We start from the raw sequence: 20,306 nt of genomic DNA, 5'->3' as shown, positions 1-20,306 counted from the left end.
CTCATAAGAAGAGGCAGGAGAATTATGCTCTAGCCGGCTGTGCTCGGTGGTTAGAGCCTTGGCCACAGACTGAAGAGTCGTGGGTTCGATTCCAGGCAAGGGCATGCACCTCGGTTGCAGGCTCAGTCCCTGGTCCCAGTCGGGGCACATGCAGGAGGCAACCGCTCAATGTGTCTCCCTCACGTCGATGTTTCTCTCTCTGTCTATCCCCCTCCTTTCCACTCTCTTTTAAAAAAATATCCTCAGGTGAAGATTAACAAAAAAATAAAAATAAAAAGAAGAGGCAGCAGGGTGAGAGTCAGAGATGGAAGAGGCTGCGCTGCTGGCTGTGACGATGGAGGAAGAGCCGAGAGCCAGGGGTGTGGCGCCTCTGGAAGCTGGAAGAGGCCGGAAACGACGCTCCTCTGGAGCCTCCAGGACCAGCTCTGCCCACACCTGGACTGCAGCCCTAAAGCGTTCACTTTGGGGGGTTTTGTGTGTTTTTTGTTAATCCTCACCCGAGGATATTTTTCCATTTCCATTGATTTTTAGGGAGAGTGGGAGAGAGAGGGAAAGACATCAATGAGAGAGAAACACATCGATTGGTTGCCTCCTGCATGAGCCTTGACCAGGGCCTGGGCGGGGGAGGAACCTGCAACTGAGGTACGTGCCCTTGACCGGAATCGAACCTGGGACCCTTTGGTCCACAGGCTGACTCTCTATCCACTGAGCCACACCGGCCAGGGCTAAAGCGTTCATTTTGCATTTCCGACCTCCAGCATCTGTGTGGATTGAAGCCACTGCATTTGTACTGATGCTTTGCAGCAGCCCTGGGGGACCTGCACAAGTGCGACTGCACGCCCTGAGCCGTCTGCGCATCGCCTCAGGTTGGACCACCAACATCGCTAAGAAGTGACAGTGGGGAGATGGAGGCTGGGGGCGGCCTGGCGGAGGGTGGCAGTGGTCCCCACCTCTTCTGGTTGGGAATGATGCCGCGCTCCTGCTCCCGGAGGTCACGGCCCATGCGCACCGCCAGCCACTGGCCCCCGCGGGTGTGGCCCTGCCCCGGGCCCGGGTACAGCGTGTCCAGCACGTGGAAGACGTCGCCGCGCGTAAAGCCCAGGCCGTAGGGTGGGCTGGGCTCCAGCTCAAAGTGTGTGCGGATGTAGAAGGAGTCGCCCACACGGGACTGCACCATCTTCCGGAAGACTGCGGACAGGGAGAGCCTCTGAGCCGGCGGGCTTGCTGCCCGACCTATCCCTCCCCGGGGACCGGGCCTCCCGCTGGGCCACGCGCGGGTCCCGGCCCCACTCACTGTCCTGCTTCCGCTGCGTCACCAGCTCCACCTCCTCGCCCAGTGGCAGCCCCAGCAGGACCTGCACAGCCTCCTCCCGAGTCAGGTTCCGGAAGGGCACGTCATTCACCTGCCCGGGGAGGAGGGAGGGAAAGACATCAATGTGAGAGAAACACATCGATTGGTTGCCTCCTGCACGAGCCTTGACAAGGGCCTGGGCGGGGGAGGAACCTGCAAATGAGGTACATGCCCTTGATCGGAATCGAACCTGGGACCCTTTGGTCTGCAGTCGACCCTTTGGGCCGACTCTCTATCCACTGAGCCACACCAACCAGGGCTAAAGCGTTCGTTTTGCATTTCTGACCTCCAGCATCTGTGTGGATTGAAGCCACTGCATTTGTACTGGGGGAGGGGGAGGGGATGAAGCTCTGGGCACAGCTCACCCCCACCTCCAGGGGCCCCGGCGATGGGGGACAGCTGACAGGGGCAGGGAGGCATCGCCGGTGGCAGCATGGGCATCAGACACACGGAAGACTTGACCGGAACCCGGGGCACAGGAACGGGAAGCGGCACACACATAACCGAGGTGTAGTAGGCCATCACGGCGATGGTGACAGGGGTGGAAATGCTGTGACCCTCCAAAGAGCCACAGTCACAGGCTCGTGACCGGGACACAGATGTATAGACACAGACCGTACTCAGGTCGCAGACACCAGGGTTATGGCAAGGACAACAATATGCAGACCCAGACGGTGGGCCCCACCGGCTCTCAGCCGACCCGGGGGAGGACACAGGCTGGGCGGAGCGTCGCCCAGCATGCCAACACGCCCACCGCCAGCACCTGCAGAATCTGATCTCCTTCCTGGATGCCCTGCTCCTCCGCCGGGCTGCCCTCCTGCACCCCCGACACGAAGATGCCCACGTCGTTGCCTCCAGCCAGCTTCATCCCGATGCTGGTGCCCTTGTAGAAGCGGACCACCCGCGAGTCGGGGCTGTACCTGCAGGGGTGGCAGAGCAGGTCCGTCCAGAGGGGGCAGAGAGGCGGTCCCCTGGGCATCCCTGGGAGATCCCGCTCCCTCTGGGCCTCAGTCTCCCAAGTAGCTGCGCAGGACCCGCGATGGTCCCACCAACACACTGAGCCTGGGACGGGACCCGGATGTGGGAGTTTCCCGTCGGTGGGCTTTTCCCCGAGTGCACGTACCCGCGGTCCTCCATGCTCTGGCGGCTGGGCACCCTGTAGATGTCATAGCTGCTTTGCCTGGGGGTGTCTGAAAGGGAGCAGCTGGCCTGTTTCCCAAGCACACTGGCCGGTCCAGCCACCAGACCTCTGCCATGGGGGCCCCTTCCCCGTGGTGGGCCGTCACCCAGCCCTCCATCCTTCCCAGGGACTGCCTCTGACCCTGCGGGCCCGTGCCAGCTCTCCCACTCTGCCTGGCTCAGCATCACCACTTGGGATTAACACAGTCACAGGAGGGGTGCTCAGAGTCACCACCCACCCACCCTCCGTGTACCTGGTTCCAAGGTGGTTCTGGAATCCACAGAACTTCTCCGCCGAAGCTGGGGGCTCTCCCTGGTGGGGAACAGGTTGGGGTGAATGTCAAGAGGTGGCTTTTAGAACTGCCGTTTATCCAAACTCAGATTCAAATCTTGGTTCTGCCCTTCTGTGGCCGTGTGATAGCAGACCGACGGCTCGCCCTCTCTGAGCCTCGGTTTCCTTCCCTGAGCCCTGGGGATGGCTGAGTGGAGTGAAGCCTCCAGGGAGGGCTGGTCAAGGTGAAAGGAGCCTGGGACAACTCGTCATGTTATTGCTTTAATATTAGCGGAAAGTTCCAGAGGTTGCTGTGGACTAAATGTGTGTCCCCTGCAAATTCACATGCGGAAGCCCTGACCTCTACTGGGATTGTGTGAGGAGGCAGGACATTGGGAGTGACGACGTTTAGCTGAGGCGATGAGGGTGGGGCCCCAGATGGCATTCGTGTCCTTATAAGAGACACCAGGGAGCACCCCGTCCCCCAGGTGAGGACACGGCGAAAAGGCGGCCGTCTGTCGGCCAGGAAGAGGCCCACCTAGGATCTGACCCTGCTGCACCCGACCACGGACTCCCAGGCTCCAGAACTGGGAGAAGCAATTGTCTGTGTGTCAGTGTCCTGTTAAACCACAGGAGGAAGAGGAAGTCCCCTGCAAAGCCAGCCCCCTGTCAGCAGGGACGAGCCACTGCCACACCTTTCAGACGCTTTCAGGTAAGCGTGTGGGGCAGGATATACCTTTGAAAGAACATCGAGATCAGGCCACGTGCTAGCATTTACGGCATCCATCCTGCGAAGCCCCAGTGCTGCCCTTGGAAAATACCAGACTCCCCGCCCCACACGTCCGGGACAGATTCGTACAGTAAGGCGTCCGCATCAGAGAAACTGCCGAGCTCCTCGGACCCATGTGTCTGTGCAGGCGGAATGCCCGTAAGACCACACAAAAGTCGCCCCAAACCCCGAGTCATGCTACCATGTGGATCATTCACCCCACACGACGCCAAGTGTATTTTGCTGGGCCTTTTAAATATAATCTCCCAGACATCCTTTTTCATGGCTGTCTAGTACTCCCAAGCAAGGATGTATTATGATCATAGTAAAGAGTGGAAAAGACACACAGTGAGCCCTAGCCGATGTGGCTCAGTGGATAGAGTGTCAGCCTGTGAACTGAAGAGTCCCAGGTTCGATTCTGGTCAAGGGCACATGCCTGGGTTGTGGGCTCGATCCCCAGTAGGGGGTGTGCAGGAGGCAGCCGATCAATGATTCTCTTTCATCATTGATGTTTCTCTCTCTCCCTCTCTCTCTCTCTCCCTCCCTCCTTCTCTGAAATCAATAAAACAATATATTTTTTAAAAAGATACACCATGAGCATTTGCTATGGGCTAAATACACACAGGCATCGTCTCCTTTTGTTGTTGTTAATTAGCACCCTAAGGAGGCAACAATGGAGTAAGCCTTGGGGCCTTGGGCTGGGGCCTCCTCTGGCCTCTGAGATGGTCCCCAGAGACCCCCACCTCCTGGTAGTTGCGGCCTGCTGTCATCTCCCTTCTGCACTGAACCACGGTTGGCCTGTGTGACCAGCAGAATACAGTGGGAGTGAAGGTGTGACACATCTGAGATTAGGTTGGCCTACGCTCTCTTAGATCATTCGCTTTGGGGAGCCATGAGGACAGGCCCGCCTGGTGAGGCTCTGAGTCCTCCTGGGAGTGAGCCTGCAAGTGGACCATCCACCCGGAAAGCCTGGAGCCCTAGACACATCTCGACTGTGACCTCATGAGATTACAAAGTAGAACCACTCAGCTCAGCCGCCCCCAATTCCTGACTCTTGGACATGATGGGAGATAATAAATATTTACTATTGTTTCAAGCGGCTAGATTTGGGGTTAATTTATACAGCCACAGATAACAGATACAACCCCCCACTTCTCAGGGTGCTGAAAGCGTAAGTGAGGTGTCTAATATCTAAATAAACGCCAAGTATTGAGCGTGCATGTATTTTAGCCATGGAATTGTGTCCCCTCAAAATCCATGTGTTGAAGTCCTAACCCTCAACATCCCAGAACATGACGGTGTTTGGAAATGAGTTTGTCGTAGATATCATCAGGAAAGAAGAGGTCATAGTGGAGCAGGGTGGGCCCCCAGCCCTATATGACTGGTGTCCTTATGAAACAGGAAAATGTGGACACAGATCCAGACACACATGGAGGAAAGACAACATGAAGACACTCAGGGAGGAGGTGGCTGCGTGGGAGCCAAGGAAAGCCAGAGGCCATCAGAAGCTGGAGAGAGGCCTGGAACAGCGTCTCCCTGGAACCCTTAGAGGGAGCACAGCCCGCTAACATCCTGATCTGGGACTCTCAGCCTCCAAAACTGAGACAACGAATTTCTATTGTCCTAAGCTACCCTTTTCGGGGCACTTTGTTACAGCAGCCACAGGAGACTAATACAAATTAATTCCAATTGTTCCTTTTATAAACATCATCATAATAAACCAGCATCCTCCAGTCCCAGAATACTAGTATATCCATGGCTATTTTGCCCCCAAGAGAAATCCCTAAAAGGGCCTTGAAGTCTTCTAGGATGCATTATGAAATCTGGTTACTTCTGCTTTAAGTCGATCCATATCTGGTTCTCCTAGTACCCGAGAACCAAAAGCCACTACTGTGGGCAAGAAAGGCTATATGTGGACAGGGAGGCCTCCTCCAGGCAGGCTACAGGACTACACCCTCAAGGCTACCCCCAGTTGGAAAAGATATGCCCATGTCCCCCTCCTGTTCAACCATTCTGGCCAATGGGGGTACGTACACGGGGGAGTTGCTCCGGTCGGTGTCAGGACTCCGCTGCCTGTGCTGGGGGGGTGGTGGGACATAGGATGGTGGCGCCTGAGACAGTTCTGAGCAGAGGTCTGAGATGTCTGTGGGAGAGAGGGCATCCCATCAACCACAGTCACACCTTCCAGAGTGGACCCCTTTCATAGAGGGGAACATCAAGGCCCCTCTAAGCAAAGGGACCTAGACCAGAGTCAGGCTCAGCCAGGTAACTCCAGTCCTGACTTGCTGTGCGGTCTTCAGCAAGTTCTGTCCCTCTCTAAGGTTCATGGGGCAGGCTCATTGACCCCTTGGCTCTGCCCTTCATTCAGTCCCTTCCCCCAGGGCCTGCCTCCTGGCCCCTCACCCTCCAGGAGGGAGCTGTCACTGTCACTGACAGCTGGCGGGATGTTCACCAAAAACTGCTCTCGGTCCCTGAGCACCAGCAGCGTCAGCTTCCCTTCCGATTTCTCGATCAGCTGCCGTGTGTCACTCAGCGACAGATTCTCGCTGGACACCCCGTTGATCTAAAAGGGACCAGGAAGGAAGAGAGAATGTGAGTTAATGAGAGACAGGGGAATACTGGAAACAGATATCTTGGTGGGAAGACTAGAGACGCGCTGTCAGCGGGGTTACTGAAAACAGACATCTCAAGAGAAAATAACACAACGGGATTCCTGCTGCGAGGGCCGTCTATACCAAGAGCTAACTTCCACAAGATTCCAGAAACAGACAGCTTTCTAAGGAGTTTGAGGAAACTGGAAACAGGTGGGCTCTCTCCTCTCCCTAGAAGGGGAACTTTCTTATGAGACACTAGGAACACGTATTAGAAATGAGTCTAATTAGAAGAGAGGGAGATGATACTGTAAGGTACTCGAGGAGGTACTGGAAACAAACATCTAGAGGCAGATTAGAAACTCAGTTTCCAGTGAGGACTGACATCATTGCCACTCACACCGAGAATCCTTTCTAACTTTCTCCCTCGGGAGTGTCTGCTTTCAGTGACCCTGGGGATTGTGAGTTCTAGTCCCCCAGAAAGCTGCTTCTAGTGTTGGCCCCAAACCACTAGAAACAGACAATTCCTCAGGGTCATCACTAGAAGTAGATTACTCTGAGGAGATTCTAGAAGCAATCAACTGGAATTGGTTTGGAAGTCAAACACTAGGCATCAGACGGATGTTCAGGAGCAGAGTCTTAAGGCAGAGCTGCTCCTCTAAGCCTGGGCTCCCATTAGCACCAACCTAAGGCAGGTCTGGAAATCAGAGCTGTAGCCAGCTGACCAGTGATTCTGATACTAGAAACAGCCAACCCAAAGGGGGTACTAGAAACTAACATTTGTCAGTGGATTAGTAGCAGACGGGGTGGAGGGGAGAAGAGGGGAAAGCCATCTCCAACTTTTGGGAAACTGGCAACAATACAGAAGTCAAATGGTTCCGGGTCAGCTCTGCTGAACTTGACCTGTGACTCAGTGCCATGCATCACCTCTGGCCTTGGTCTCCCTATCCCAAGCCCCCAACAAGAAGCCTGGGCTCAGCCCCAGCTGGTTGGACTCAGTGGATAGAGCATCAGCTTGCGGACTGAAGGGTCCTGGGTTCAATCCCGGTCAAGGGCACATGACCGGGTTGTGGGCTCGATCCCCAGTGTGGGGCGTGCAGGAGGCAGCTGATCAATGATTCTCATCATTGATGTTTCTCTCTCTCTCTCCCTCTCCCTTCCTCTCTGAAATCAATGAAAATATATTTTTTAAAAGAAGAAGAAGCCGCCGCCTGAGCTCACCTGTAGGACAAGGTCTCCTTCCTGCAGCCCCCGGTTCTGGGCAGCCAGGCCCGAATCCGTGATGTGCTTGATGAAGATCTGACTTCCCAGTTTGACCCCAAACTCTGTGGGGAGAGGAGGGAAACTGAGGCAGGGCCTGGGGTCTGGGCTGCAGGTCCTCTCAGAGCTCAGCCTTCTTGCCTGCCCTTGGCCTTCCCGCTCTCAGGGCTGCTGTCCCACAGGAAGGGTCCGGCTTGGCTCCCTCCCAGACATTCTGGGGCTGTTCTGATACTGACGACCTAACAGGACACACAGTGTCACTGCAGGGACTCTGATGTCACTGCACGAGGCTCCAGAGAGTCGTCTCCAGCCTTTTCCAGCTCCTAGAGGCACCGCATTTCTGCCTCCGTGGCCCTTCCTCCGTCTTCACAGCCAGCAGCGCTGCCTCTTCCTCTCTGACGCTCACCCCGCTGCCTCCCTCTTACGAGGATCTTTGTGATGACCCCGGGCTCCCTGGAGAATCCAGGGCCATCCCCGTCTCCGAGGCCTTAGCTTAACCATCTGCCAAGGCCCTTTACCACGTGAGCTGACATGTCCACAGGCCCTGGGACCAGCATGGAGATGTCTTTGGGGCCGTTCTCTTGCTGACCACACACAGTAAGGGGACCCCAAGCCCCACTGCCATGAGCACTCCCGCTGCCGGCTCACCTTCACTCTCCCTCCTCCGCACCAGCACTGACTTCAGTGGCCTCATCTGCACATCCTGCCGTGGCAGCCTCTTGAAGCCGGACATCAGGGCCAGGCCTCTGACCTCGGAGCCCCCACCCGGGCTCCTGCTCCCATGGTTGCCGGCCCGGCTCCGGCGGCCTGCCCTGGGCCGGTGGGAGCGCTCTCCCAAGGAGCGGCCGGAGCCGCTGGACGTGTCACCCTCGTAGCCCCGGCCATGGTTAGCGTCCTCAAGCCGCCAGGGCCCGTCTTCGTCTGAGTCCTGGTGTCCTGGGCCACAGGGGCTGGCCTTGGTGCTGGGCAGCTGGATTTTCCGGGGACGCTTCACGGTCTATCAGAGGAGGTGGAGGGGCAACCAGCTCATGATCTGTCCCATCCACTGGCTGGCCCTGGGGGACCCCAGCCACCCTGGGCCTCAGCATCCAAGCTGTGAAATGGGAACAAGACCCTATTTGCTCACACGCACACCGCCCCTGTGTCCCAGAACCAGTGGGGCTCAGCAGGGGGCAGAGGTGCCCCTGAGCCAGGGGGCTACCGCTCCCCCCGCTCGGCCCCCACTCACAATGTTGGCCAGCTTGGTGCAGGTCTTGAGTATGTGAATGGCAAAGGTGGAGTTGACATTCTCCATGGACACCCCGTTCACCATGACAATCTGGTCCCCTGTCCTGAGGGAACAGTCGGGTCTCAGGGAGAAGGCCTCCCATAGGAGCCCTTCTCCCCAGGCCTGTCCTGAGGGCCCCGGGTGCCTCCCCAGTGCCCACCTTCGGGGAAGGCACCCCCTGGTCTCATTCACTGGTGTCCCCAGGCTCACAGAGACATTTATCCTTCTGGGCCTCAGTTTCCTAAAATAGGGGCTCATAGAACCCCTATAATCATACAATACCATCATAGAAGGGAAGTTGGGATTACAACTGGCACCTCCATCACCTCCTTACTGTTTCTCTCAGCTCCCTCTTCCTGCTTTCCTCTCTCCCAGCCTGTGTTTCATATTCTTTCTTTCTGTGAAGTTGGTCGCAGATTCTGGGCTGAGCCATTTCACCCGTCAGCCACTCGGACCCCAGAACCATTTTCCCAATTCCTCCCAGGAGCCTCCTGCCCCTCAGGGCTCAGCACACTGGTTCCCCTTCCCTCGGCCAGAGAGAGGTTTCCAGGTCACGAGGATGTAAAGCAAGCACAGGGCTTACAGCCTGAATATTGTAATAACTGGCCCAGACCGCCGTGGCCCGGTTGGCTGGGTGTTGTCCGTGCGCCGAAAGGTTGCCGGCCGTTCTGGGCATAGGCCTGGGTTGCCAGCTTCATCCCAGTAGGGGGCGTGCAGGAGGCAGCCGATCAATGTTTCTCACACATCGATGTTTCTCTCTCCCTCTACCTTCCTCTCTCTCTAAAAAATCAATAAAAATCTTTTAAAAACAACAACTTACATTTAGAAAAATATTGTAATAACTATGTATGGTGTCTGGTGTGTACTAGAATTACTGGGGCGGGGATCCCTTTGTAAGTTATATAAATGTATAACCATTATGCTGTATACCTGAAACTAGTAAAATATTGAATGTCAACTGTAATTGAAAAATTAAAAGAGGTTTCCAGGGGACTGTTTGGTCCTGGAGCAGCCTGGGGCCACTCTGACCCAGAACAGCATGGGAGGCCCAGGAAGTGCCTCGGGGAGAGCGAGGGCCACTCGCCGACTGTCCTGCTGCCGGCCCCACAGCTCACACCCTGTGACAGAGCTGGAAGGCACCAGGCACTGTCCAGCCTCCTCGCTCCGGCCCACACAGGCCCCTCCTCTCCACGTGCCCAAACCCGGGCAGCCCTGATACTCACTGCAGCCTGCCCTCAGCCGGCCCTCCGGGCACCACATCGGACACAAACACAGGTCCACCAGGCCGGTCATGACCGCCAGAGATCGCAATGCCGAAGCCCCGGCGGGGGTCCTGAGGGGGAGGCAGAGGCAGAATGAGCTTTTGCTTCCCTCCACGACAAAGGTTCTCCCACAGAGACCACACTGCCATGCCCACAGCACCCCCTCAGGGAGAGGGAGGCCTCACCTTGCAGACGGTAACCGTGTGCTGTTCCCAGATGGTCAGCTCCTCCATGTCCAACACCTGGCATAAAGGGAACAAGGATGGTGGGCGTGAGGTCACAGCACACCCGTTGGAGTATTTGGAGGTCCCCCAGCCCTCAGTGGGGAGCCCGATCTGACATTCCCATGGTTTAAGCCTGTGAAAAGTAGCTACCTCTCTTGAGATCTCAGTTTTTCAATCTGCAAAATGGATTTAAGTCCATGGTTCTCAACCAGAAATTATTCAGAGATGTCTGGAGATATTAGTGGTTGTCAAAACTGGGGATGCTCCTGGCATTGAGTGTATGAAGGCCAAGGATGCTGTTCAACACCCTCATAATCCTTAGACAGCTTCACCATAGAGAATGGTCCAGACACAAATGCTGGTAGTGCCAAAAATGAGAAACTCCGTGTTAAGTGAACCAAATTGTATTGGGAGCAAAGAAAAAAGTGAGTTTTTGGTACCATTCCCCCTGGAAGGTCTTGCTCCATCCCTGGGGGGATCGAACAAGGCCTGCCAGGCAGGGGGAGGGCACTCTGCTCCAGCTATGCAGGCCTCGCTGTTCCTCCAACATGCCAGGCGGGTTCCTGCCCCCAGGACCTTTGCACATGCTATTCCCTCCACCTGGAACTCTCTCCTACAGCTCTCCATCTGACTCCCTCACCTCCTTCAGGTCTCAGCTCAAATGTCACCTCCTTGGAGTGGCCTCCCAACCACCCTGTTTAGAACTATAACCCCCTCCTGCCCCACAGCAGACCACCGTCTGTGCCTTTCCCTGATACATTGTTCTATTTCACAGAACTTGTGACCCCTTGACCATCCCTAGGTTTTGATCTGCTAACTGTCTATCTCCTCCTCTAGAATACTGGCTCCGGAGGGCAGAGATTTTTATCTTGTTCACAGTGGAGTCCTGAGTGCCTGGATCACAGCAGAGATTCCATAACTATTTACTGAATGAATGACATGCTTCCTTTGTGCCAGGCACTTTATGTATTTATTTACTTTAATATATTTTTATTGATTTCAGAGAGGAAGGGAGAGGGAGAGAGAGATAGAAACATCAATGATGAGAGAGAATCATTGATTGGCTGCCTCCTGCACGCTCCCCAGTGGGGATGGAGCCTGCAACCCCGGCATGTGCCCTTGACCGGAATTGAACCGTGACCTCCTGGTTCATAAGTCAACACTCAACCGCTGAGCCACGCCAGTCAGGCTGTGCCAGGCACTTTACATGTACTTTCCCGTTTAATCCATTTATTGAAGAGGAAATTCTATCATCTTATATCACCGATGGGGAAACTGAGTCACAGAGAGGCAGAGTCACTTGAGAGGCAGAGTCACTTGCCAAGACAACGGAGCTGATGGAGGTGGGGCTGGGGGGTGTGGTTTCTGTGACTTTCATGATACAGCTGAGAACACAGTTCTGGAGTGCAAGTCCCCAGGCCAGGAGACCCTGGGAGAATGGGGGGACATGGAGCCCGGGCAGAGGCCAGCCCCCACCCATCCCCTACCTTCTGCCAGGCCCTTCTCCCTGGGGGTCTTGTAAAATGACTCCCCTTCCCCAGTTTGGCACCGTGCACGCCTCAGACCCCTCCCAGCTGCACTCCAGTGACTTTCCTTCTAGGTTCCCAGGAAAGCAGCCTTCCTGGCTCTCAAGAGTGGGAAAGAGGAGGCAGGACGGGGGGGACAGCAGCAAAGATGAGGGCGGGGCCTCACTCTTGGCCCTGCAGTTACCAGGAGCGGGTCAGCGCTCACAACCAAGGCTCAAATCCCTTGCCTGCCTTTTACGAGCTGTGGTGCTGCCTCTCCCAGCCTCCACGTCCTTATCTTCAAAACGGGCATCCCCACCCCTGCCACCATCACTCAGGGCTGAGGTGTGGGCGGGGAGCCCGGAGCCAGAGGGAGCCTAGGGCCTGGGGAGATGGCAGTTATTGTGAGAAGTAATGATCATGGCCTTTCTTTGCATCATTTTAATAAGCAACACTATTCAGTGCTGGCTGCCCGCGAGCACTGTCTTGTACCCATCCATCCTGAATGACGTAGGAAGTGGGACTGCTGCTCTGCCTCCTACAGGGGAGGAGAGGGGGGTGCAGAGGTGTTCAGTGACTTTCCATCCGTGAACCTTGGTAGCCTGCCCCACGTGCTCACTATTTTTTTAAAAATTGATTTTAGAGAAACATCGATTTGTTGTTCCACTTATTTATGCATTCATTGGTAATTCTTCTTTTAAATATGTTTTATCAATTTCAGAGAGGAAGAGAGCGATAAAAACATCAATGATGAGAGAGAATCATTGATCGGCTGCCTCCTGCACACCCCACATTGGTGATCGAGCCTGCAACCCGAGCATGTTCCCTAACCAGGATCGAACCAGTAACCTCTTGGTTCCTGGGTCAACGCTCAACCAACTGAGCCACCCGGCCTGGGCCATTGGTTGACTCTTGTATGTGCCTTGACCAGGGATCAAACCTGCAACCTTGGCATGTCAGGATGATGCTCTCCCAACTGAGCTACCCCACCTTGCTCTTACCCACCTGGTTAATTATTTTCTTCTGAACTTATTTTTCAAAACAGAATCTTTTTACTTGCTATGATTTTATACTTTGTGTCATTAAATGGCCCCCCATAATTTTGATTTCTTACCTTTATTTTAACAAAACAGCCCCCAGGGCCCAGCCAGTGGGCTCAGTGATTGAGCATGAACCTATGAACCAGGAGGTCATGGTTCGATTCCCTGTCAGGGCACATGCACGGGGTTTCCGGCTCGATCCCCAGTGTGGGGCATGCAGGAGGCGGATCAATGATTCTCTCTCATCATTGATGTTTCTATCTCTCTCTTCCTCTCTGAAATCAATAAAAATATGCTTTTAAAAAAAAAACAGCCCGTAGGGAACCAGAGTCCCTGGGGCAGGTGCAGGTGCAGGTGGCCCAGGTTTGTCTCTGCCTGTGTAGGTTCGCCTGCATGGATACTGGAGGCCTCCAGGGGCTCAAGCCTAACCCCTCAGCCCACCTCAGCTGGGTTCACCTCCAAACCTTTGCCCTGGCGGGGGAGCTCACTTGGTTAGAATCCCATCTCACCCCAAGGTTGAAAGGGCAGCTCTGGGTGCAGGCACCCCCTCCAGCCTCATCCAGGCAGGTCTATGCCTGGGACACTCTCTCAGGATTGGCACAAGGCTGGCTCCTGCCACTTGGGTTTCAGATCCAATGCCACCGCCTCAGGGAGCCCTCCTTGGTTAGCCCGTCTTCCCTGGCACCCTATCACTCCTCTCTGTTTTATTTGTTACGTTTTATTCACAGCATCCAAAACCATCTTAAACTACCCTGTTTGGTCATCAGTTTGGGAATGCCTGCTCTTTCCTCTTGGGTTTCTCTCTGGGTACTCTGGTGACTCAGCACCTCCTGGGCCCTCCTTCCCATGCTGCACTCCTAGCAAACTCCCATTTTTAAAAAAATAATATATTTTTATTGATTTCAGAGAGGAAGGGAGAGGGAGAGAGAGATAGAAACATCAATGATGAGAGAGAATCACGGATTGGCTGCCTCCTGCACAACCCACATTGGTGATCAAGCCCACAACCCCGGGCATGTGCCCTTGACTGGAATCGAACCCGGGACCCTTCAGTCTGCAGGCCGATGCTCTATCCACTGAGCCAAACTGGCTAGGGTGCAAACTCCTATTTATCCAGTGCTACCGTCTCTTCCTCCAGGAAATGAGTAATCAGTGCCCTAACCACCCCCCCCCCCAACACACACACACACACACACACACACACACACACACCCCTGATGATTGAAACTTGGGATGTCCCGTCCACCTGTCTTCCCTACACTGCTCCAGTCTGAGGGCTCCTGGTGGGCAGGACTGGGCGCCCCGGGACCCCAGCATTGTCCCCACTGGATAGGCACCGTGGAGTTTGAGGGATGGGTGAAAGGTGGAATAATGGCCAGATTCAGCCAGAAACCCAACCAGATAGGTCCAGTGTACCTAGGCCCCTCAGGCCCCTGCCCCCCCACCCCCCACCCCCACACACACACCAAGGGGAGCTCCAGAGGGGGTGGGCCTGGACCGTTTTCCCATCCCATCCCCCACCCCACCCGCTCAGCCCAAATGCAGCTCTGGACACAAACACTGCAAACACAGGAGAGGAGAGACAACCAGAGGGACAGGTCCTACCAAGGCGAACAGCCCCAGGCCAGTGGCTCCCAGGCTGCAGGTGTCTCTCCCCGTCTCCGTCCCACCTCCAGGAACAATGGGGGGTGGGGGTGCCAAATACTCAGTTGGTGAGGGGATTCTGGGAGCGGTTCCTGCCGCCTGGAAGGTGTAGGGGACCAGAACTGTCGCGCCCTAAAGCCCAGAGCAGTGTGTGGCCTCGGTGAGCCACGTACCTCCTGAGGCCTCAGTTTACCCCTCCTGGCCTGTGTACTAAAACCCAGTACTGTGCACGTGAGTCAATTCAAGCTCCATCCTGGAAGGTGGAGTCCCCCCAAATAGAGACACAGGGACCCCCTGCCTCCAGGCCAGTCAAGTGACTTGAGTGTAAAGGGGGCTCTCGACCCCTGACCCTTATCTCTGTGGGTTCATGCAAGTTAAGGGCTCTGTATACAGTAGGAACACAGTATGCGGTGGTTCCCTTCCCAGCAGCCTCCCCGCATCCACCAAAGCCACCCAGCCCACACATGAGGTCACTGCCCAGTCCCACCACTCACTTCCTCCAACCCCCGGGGAACCGCTGTCAACACTTACTGAGCACCTACTACCGCCAGGAGCTAAGACACTTTCCTCTTGGACTCCGCTCTCCATCCTTCTTTAAAGGACGAGGTAGGAGAGGCGCTGGCTCAGGGCCCCAGTTACACAGAAAGGCTGGGATTTGAACCCAGGTCTGCGGGGTCATGGAGGCAGCTTTTAGGGTCCAGGGGCGCCACGCGCCTCGCTGTGCAGCCTCGGGCTGGCCACTGCCGGCCTCTGGGCCTCAGTTTCCCCACCTGTTACACAGGCAGAGGGTGGCCAGGGGTCCAGGCGATCAGCCCCACCTCGGCTCCATGCCCTCCCCCTCCGCCCTCGGCGGGCTACTCGCCTGGAATCTCACCGCCATGGTCCACTCGGGGCTCTCCAGCGCCCCTGCCCCCGGCGAGCCTGGGAGCCGTCAATCGGTCCCCACCCGGAGGTGAGGGAGGGGGTGGGGGTTCGCGGCGGAGTGGGTGCCCAGCGATCGCCCTTCTCCCGCCGCCCCGCCGCTCGGGCTGCACCTGCCGGCCTTCCTCCTCGGCCTCCCCGGGGCCCCGCCCCCGCCCCCGCCCGGCACGCCTTCGGGATGCCGAGGTGACCGCCTTCACCCCCCCACCCCCCGCCCCCCGCCCGCCGCACGCCGCCGGGTCCAGGCCCTGGGCGGGCGCTCCGGAGCGGGTTTTCCATCCCGCTAAGCGCCTGCTACCGGCCGAGGCCGGAGGCCAGCCAGGCACGGCCGCCAGGAAGACCCGGCAGGGATCGCTGGCCGCGTTCGGAACAGAGCTGCTACTTGATGGGGTTTTTCTATCCGTGAAACAAGCACCTATCGAGGTTCAGTAGTTAGTAGGCCTATAGATCCGAAGCTAGAGACCTCCGGAGCATAGGGCGCGGGTCTTCCTCGAGTCACCCCATCTCCAGGAGGTCTACCCCAGGTCATAGGTGGAAACTGAGGCCCAGAGAGGCATCAGCACCGGGGCCTGGCTCTGTTCTCACACCCAGCACCGGGCCGGCCCCCAGGAGGAGAGGGCGGGTGGGAGGAAATTCCTCAGACTCCTGAGAGTAAAGGTCGGACTTCCTTCTCTTCACCTGGGCTGGCCTCACCCTCAGGGACCCGGTTTCCTTACACCCCGGGGTGAGAGAGGGAGGAGGTCACCTGCATGGGTGGAGCTGGTGGTGGCTCCACCCACATTCCTTTCTGCTAAAAAAAAAAAAAAAAAAAAATACACAAAAACCCTCCCTAAGGCTCAGCTCATTCAGAACCCCACCTCACCCCAAGGTTGAAAGGGCAGATCTGGGTGTAGACACCTCTTCCCAGCCTCATCCAGCCAAGACTGTGCAGAGGGAAACCCTAGACTTAGGGAAAGGGGTGAAGCAGAAAGGAAACTGGGAGATCAGGGAAGGCTTCCTGGAAGAGGGGGCTTTGCAGCTGGGTTTGTTTTTGTTTCAATATATTTTACTGCCCTAACCGGTTTGGCTCAATGGATAGAGCGTTGGCTTGCGGACTTGGGGATCCCAGGTTTGATTCTAGTCAAGGGCATGTACCTTGGTTGCGGGCACATCCCCAGTAGGGAGTGTGCAGGAGGCAGCTGATCCATGTTTCTCTCTCATCAATGTTTCTAACTCTCTATCCCTTTCCCTTCCTCTCTGTAAAAAATCAATAAAAAAATATTTTTAAATATATTTTTCTTTATTTCAGAGAGGAAGGGAGAGGGGAAGAGAGTTGGAAATATCAATGATGAGAGAGAATCATTGATCGACTGCCTCCCGCACGCTCCCTACTGGGGATTGAGCCCCCAACCTGGGCATGTGCCCTGACCGGGAGTCGAACCGTTACCCTCTTGTTCATAGGTCGAGGCTCAACCACCACACCGGCTGGGCAATGGGGTTTTGAATGTTGAATAAGAGTTTGTCAAGTGAAAAAGACAGACAGTATAATCAAAGCCTTTGAGGCCCCCAAAGTGTCTCCTCACTCCTCCCAACTGCAGTTTCCCCCAAAATACTAGTCTGGATACCCCAGTCAGCCATGATCGGCTCCTCAAGGGTCCCCAAATGCTGCCAAAGCAATAAACCTCTGCTGAAGACCCACTTGGTGCTTCAGACAGCCTTTCTCTATGTAACGTTCAGCTGCCAGCGCAGAAGTTGATTTTAGGTAGAACAAGGTCAAACATTTTTTGAATAGCTGTGTATTAGTTTTAATGGGTCATAGGAAAAAACATAAATAAGTTCCCTACTGGGGCGCGCGCACACACACACACACACACACACACACACACACACGGGGGTTTGTGGCTGCAGTTACTCAGGAGGACTTGCTGATTGGGGCACACGTTTGGCAATCAGACAAGTGGCCTGGAGATGACATCCTGGAGCTGGGGAACATGCTGAGTCCCTATACTCCCTGCCACCTGATCGCAGTGCCATTATCTATAGGATGAATGGACTGAGTCCATGGAAATGAGGCTGCTCGGTCACTTTTACTGAGTGCTTGCTTCACGCCAATATCATGTTACATGTGACATTCACGTGCGCATTTTACAGCTGAGAAAACTGAGGCCAGGCGGGTCAAGTGACAGCCTGACCAACAAGAGGGGGACCTGGCTGTCTGACCTCAGATCCTCGCTGTCCGGACTTCGCCCTGTGGGGCCATTCTGCCTCCAGCGGATACTGGATGATGTCTCAGATTCTGTGGCTGTCGTGACTGGAAGTGTTCCTGGCATCCGAAGGATGGAGGCCAGGGATACTGCTCCAACCCCACAGATACAAGGATGGCCCCCACAGAGACTGAGCTGATCCCAAATGTCAATAGCGCTGGGGTAGAGACACCCCACTCTAAACCCCTCGTGGAAAGAGGACGCTCACCCCAGGACAGAGGGTCTTCCTCCAGCCCCCCATTATTCTGATCTCACGTTGTTATTCCCTTTTCAAGAGCACTCAGAGGCTCCTTGGTATACCCATGAGATGACCCTGTGCTCGTGTCCCAGGATTTGGAGAAGAGCACTGGCCTCGAGCCCCCATTCCCTTGACCCCTGACCTCCAGATCACTTTATGGAGTTAAAAATCTGCTTTTCATCCACCCACTTTATTCATGTTTTCATTCATTCAGTAATTCACTCAACAAAAATGTTTCAAGCCCCTGCTATGCACTAAGTGCATCAAGAAGTAATGGGGACCAACTCCTCCCCCTGAAATTGCAGCGCCAACTTCAACCAGGAAAGGGCAGAGCAGGTGTGGCATGAGGGGTTAGGGAGGGATGCAGGGGACGGTGAGATCCCGGAAGTACTTGCAAGATGAACTTGCTTGGCCCCTTCTGAGCATCTACGGGGAAACTGAGGCCCAGAGAGGGCAGAGGCTGGGCTGAGGTCCCCCAGGGTGTCAGCTGCCAGGAGGAGTAGGAGCCTGGGGGCTTTGTTCCTGGGCTTTGAAACTTCCTGGTGGAGGCTGCTTTGCTGGTGTGCTACAAGAAGCTGAGGTCATCTGTGGCCTAACAGGTCAGACCGGAACCCAAGAATGTCCTGAAGCAGCTCTGGGATATGGCTCAATCATCAGCATTTATTGAGTGCCCACTGTGTACACACAGGACTGACAACACTAACCCAGTCCCTGCTCCAAAGGAAGCCCAGGATCCCCGGGGGAAGTAGACCATGATGAAATCATCAAAAAAAGTAAGAAAAAAGTACAACGTAGACTTCTGAGAGCATTGGCAGGGAGACACGACCTGGAGTGGGGGCTCAGGGCGAGCTTCTCTGAGGAGGTAGCACTCGAGATGAGATGAGAACTGAGTTTAGTAAGAGTGACCTAGGTGAGAGGCGCCTGGGCAGAGAAACAGTTAGACCCGAAGGAGGTGAGGGGGGAGAGCCCTGGGGAGATCTGGGGGAAGGTGTTCTAGGTGGCGTGAACAGCGTATGCAAAGGCCCTGGGGTAGGACCATGCCTGGCATGTTGGAAGAACAGAGAGGAGGCCTGCATGGCTGGAGCAGAGTGAGGGGAGGGGGTTAGTGAGGAGGTCAGGGCAGGGAGGGGACAGGGACAGATCACCCAGGGCCTTCTGAGATTTGGGCTTGTTTTTTTGGGCGGTGGGGAGGGAGATGGAAGCCCTGGAGATCCATGGACACTGGAAAGACCTGCCTCAGGTGCTCGCAGGCACCGTCTTGTGGCTGCTGCGGGGAAGACATATCGTGGGGGCCAGGGTGGGACTTCCTTAGGTGCTCAGAGGCGCCCTTTGGTGGCTACTTGGAGGGAGGGCTGACTGTGGTGGGGAGAGGGGGACCAGGGAGGCCAAACCAGGAGGCCCTGTTAGATGTTGCTCCCCCCCCTTTTTTTATGAACATTTTATTTTGGAACTATTTTAAATTTACAGAAAAGTTGTAGATATAATTCAGAGTCCCCATATGCTCCTCACCCGGTTTCCCCCAACATGAACATTGTACATGACATTGGTATATCTGTGAAAATTAAGAAAGCAACATTGCCAAGTCACCATTAAGTAAACTCCACGTTGTAACAGGTTCTACTAAGATCCCTTTTCTGCCCCGGGACTCACCCCGGATCCCCAGTGCGTTCAGCCAGCCTGGGCTCCACTCCCCTCGTCCCACAACCTTTCCCGTCTGGAACAGACTGGCCCGGGACTCGGTAGAATGCCTCTCACCTGGGCTGGTCTGATGCTTTCCTCATGACTGGGCTGTGTGGGAGAGAAGGGGGTGGGGGGGTTCTGGGGTCTGAGGAAGGGCAGATGCTGGGTGTGGTGGGCTCCCGGAGAGCGTGTGAGGACTGAGCAATGATGTCCCCAGGGATGGCAGTGTGGGGTCCTGGTGCCCCTCAGTGACAGCGCTTTGATGTAGGACCAAAGGGAAAGTGAGGATGGCTTGTAGACCTTCCTAGGAGCTTGAAGTACGGTGTGCAGCTGGAGGGGGCTCAGATGTCGAAGCTCTAAAAGGAAGCTCTGTGGAAAGGGGGTCGCTGAGCCTGGCATGAGTCCCAACCCCTCTGACTCTTGCCTTAGTTTCCCCATCTGTGTGATGGGGACCTGGTTCCGACTTTGAGTCCTATCCTTGGGAAGGTTCAAATGTTCGTGCGTCCGGCATGTGGCAGGCGCGCGGAAGGTTTGCCTGTGTGCTCCTTGTGCTCCCCTCTCCACTCCAGACCAGGAGGAGGGACACAAGCCCCAGTGGGAAAAGACAAAGGTGGATTATGGTGTCCCCAGGACTGGAGGGGGCCCCCCAAACTGTCTGTATCAAGGGTCTGTCCTGTGCAGCAGCCGGGTAGGACCCTGACCCTTGACACCTTTCTTACAGCCCCTGTTTTCAGTCTGGCCTCGCAACAGGACCCCAGGCCAACTCCCCTCTGACCATCCCCATTAAAGGTCCCCTGTAACCCCCATGTTGACAGTCCTTATCTGCTTTGTGGCTGAACCTGCCCAACCTGAAATCTGTCC

General features: G+C 55.6%; 1 protein-coding gene across 2 annotated transcripts in view; it reads right to left on the bottom strand.

The window, feature by feature from the left end:
* The window catches only part of TJP3 (tight junction protein 3), a 31,152-nt gene that overhangs the window by 7,536 nt on the left and 3,310 nt on the right, over nucleotides 1-20,306 (bottom strand). For both annotated transcript variants that reach the window (XM_070415798.1, XM_070415797.1), the window contains exons 2-13: nucleotides 10,136-10,192; nucleotides 9,912-10,021; nucleotides 8,650-8,752; nucleotides 8,070-8,418; nucleotides 7,383-7,486; nucleotides 5,974-6,133; nucleotides 5,605-5,713; nucleotides 2,785-2,843; nucleotides 2,475-2,541; nucleotides 2,115-2,271; nucleotides 1,295-1,403; nucleotides 951-1,188 (exon numbers count right to left, since the gene is read on the bottom strand). In XM_070415798.1, coding sequence (XP_070271899.1) covers nucleotides 951-1,188; nucleotides 1,295-1,403; nucleotides 2,115-2,271; nucleotides 2,475-2,541; nucleotides 2,785-2,843; nucleotides 5,605-5,713; nucleotides 5,974-6,133; nucleotides 7,383-7,486; nucleotides 8,070-8,418; nucleotides 8,650-8,752; nucleotides 9,912-10,021; nucleotides 10,136-10,183 — 1,613 coding nt within the window. In that variant the 5' untranslated portion in view covers nucleotides 10,184-10,192. The remainder of the gene's footprint in view (nucleotides 1-950; nucleotides 1,189-1,294; nucleotides 1,404-2,114; nucleotides 2,272-2,474; nucleotides 2,542-2,784; nucleotides 2,844-5,604; nucleotides 5,714-5,973; nucleotides 6,134-7,382; nucleotides 7,487-8,069; nucleotides 8,419-8,649; nucleotides 8,753-9,911; nucleotides 10,022-10,135; nucleotides 10,193-20,306) is intronic.

This window comes from Myotis yumanensis, unplaced genomic scaffold (genome assembly GCF_028538775.1).
Source record: "Myotis yumanensis isolate MYYU_CA2020_CCGP unplaced genomic scaffold, mMyoYum1.0.hap1 SCAF_5, whole genome shotgun sequence".
Lineage (NCBI taxonomy): Eukaryota > Metazoa > Chordata > Mammalia > Chiroptera > Vespertilionidae > Myotis > Myotis yumanensis.
Note: the sequence above shows the minus strand (reverse complement) of the source record. Positions and strands in the feature narration are given on the sequence as shown.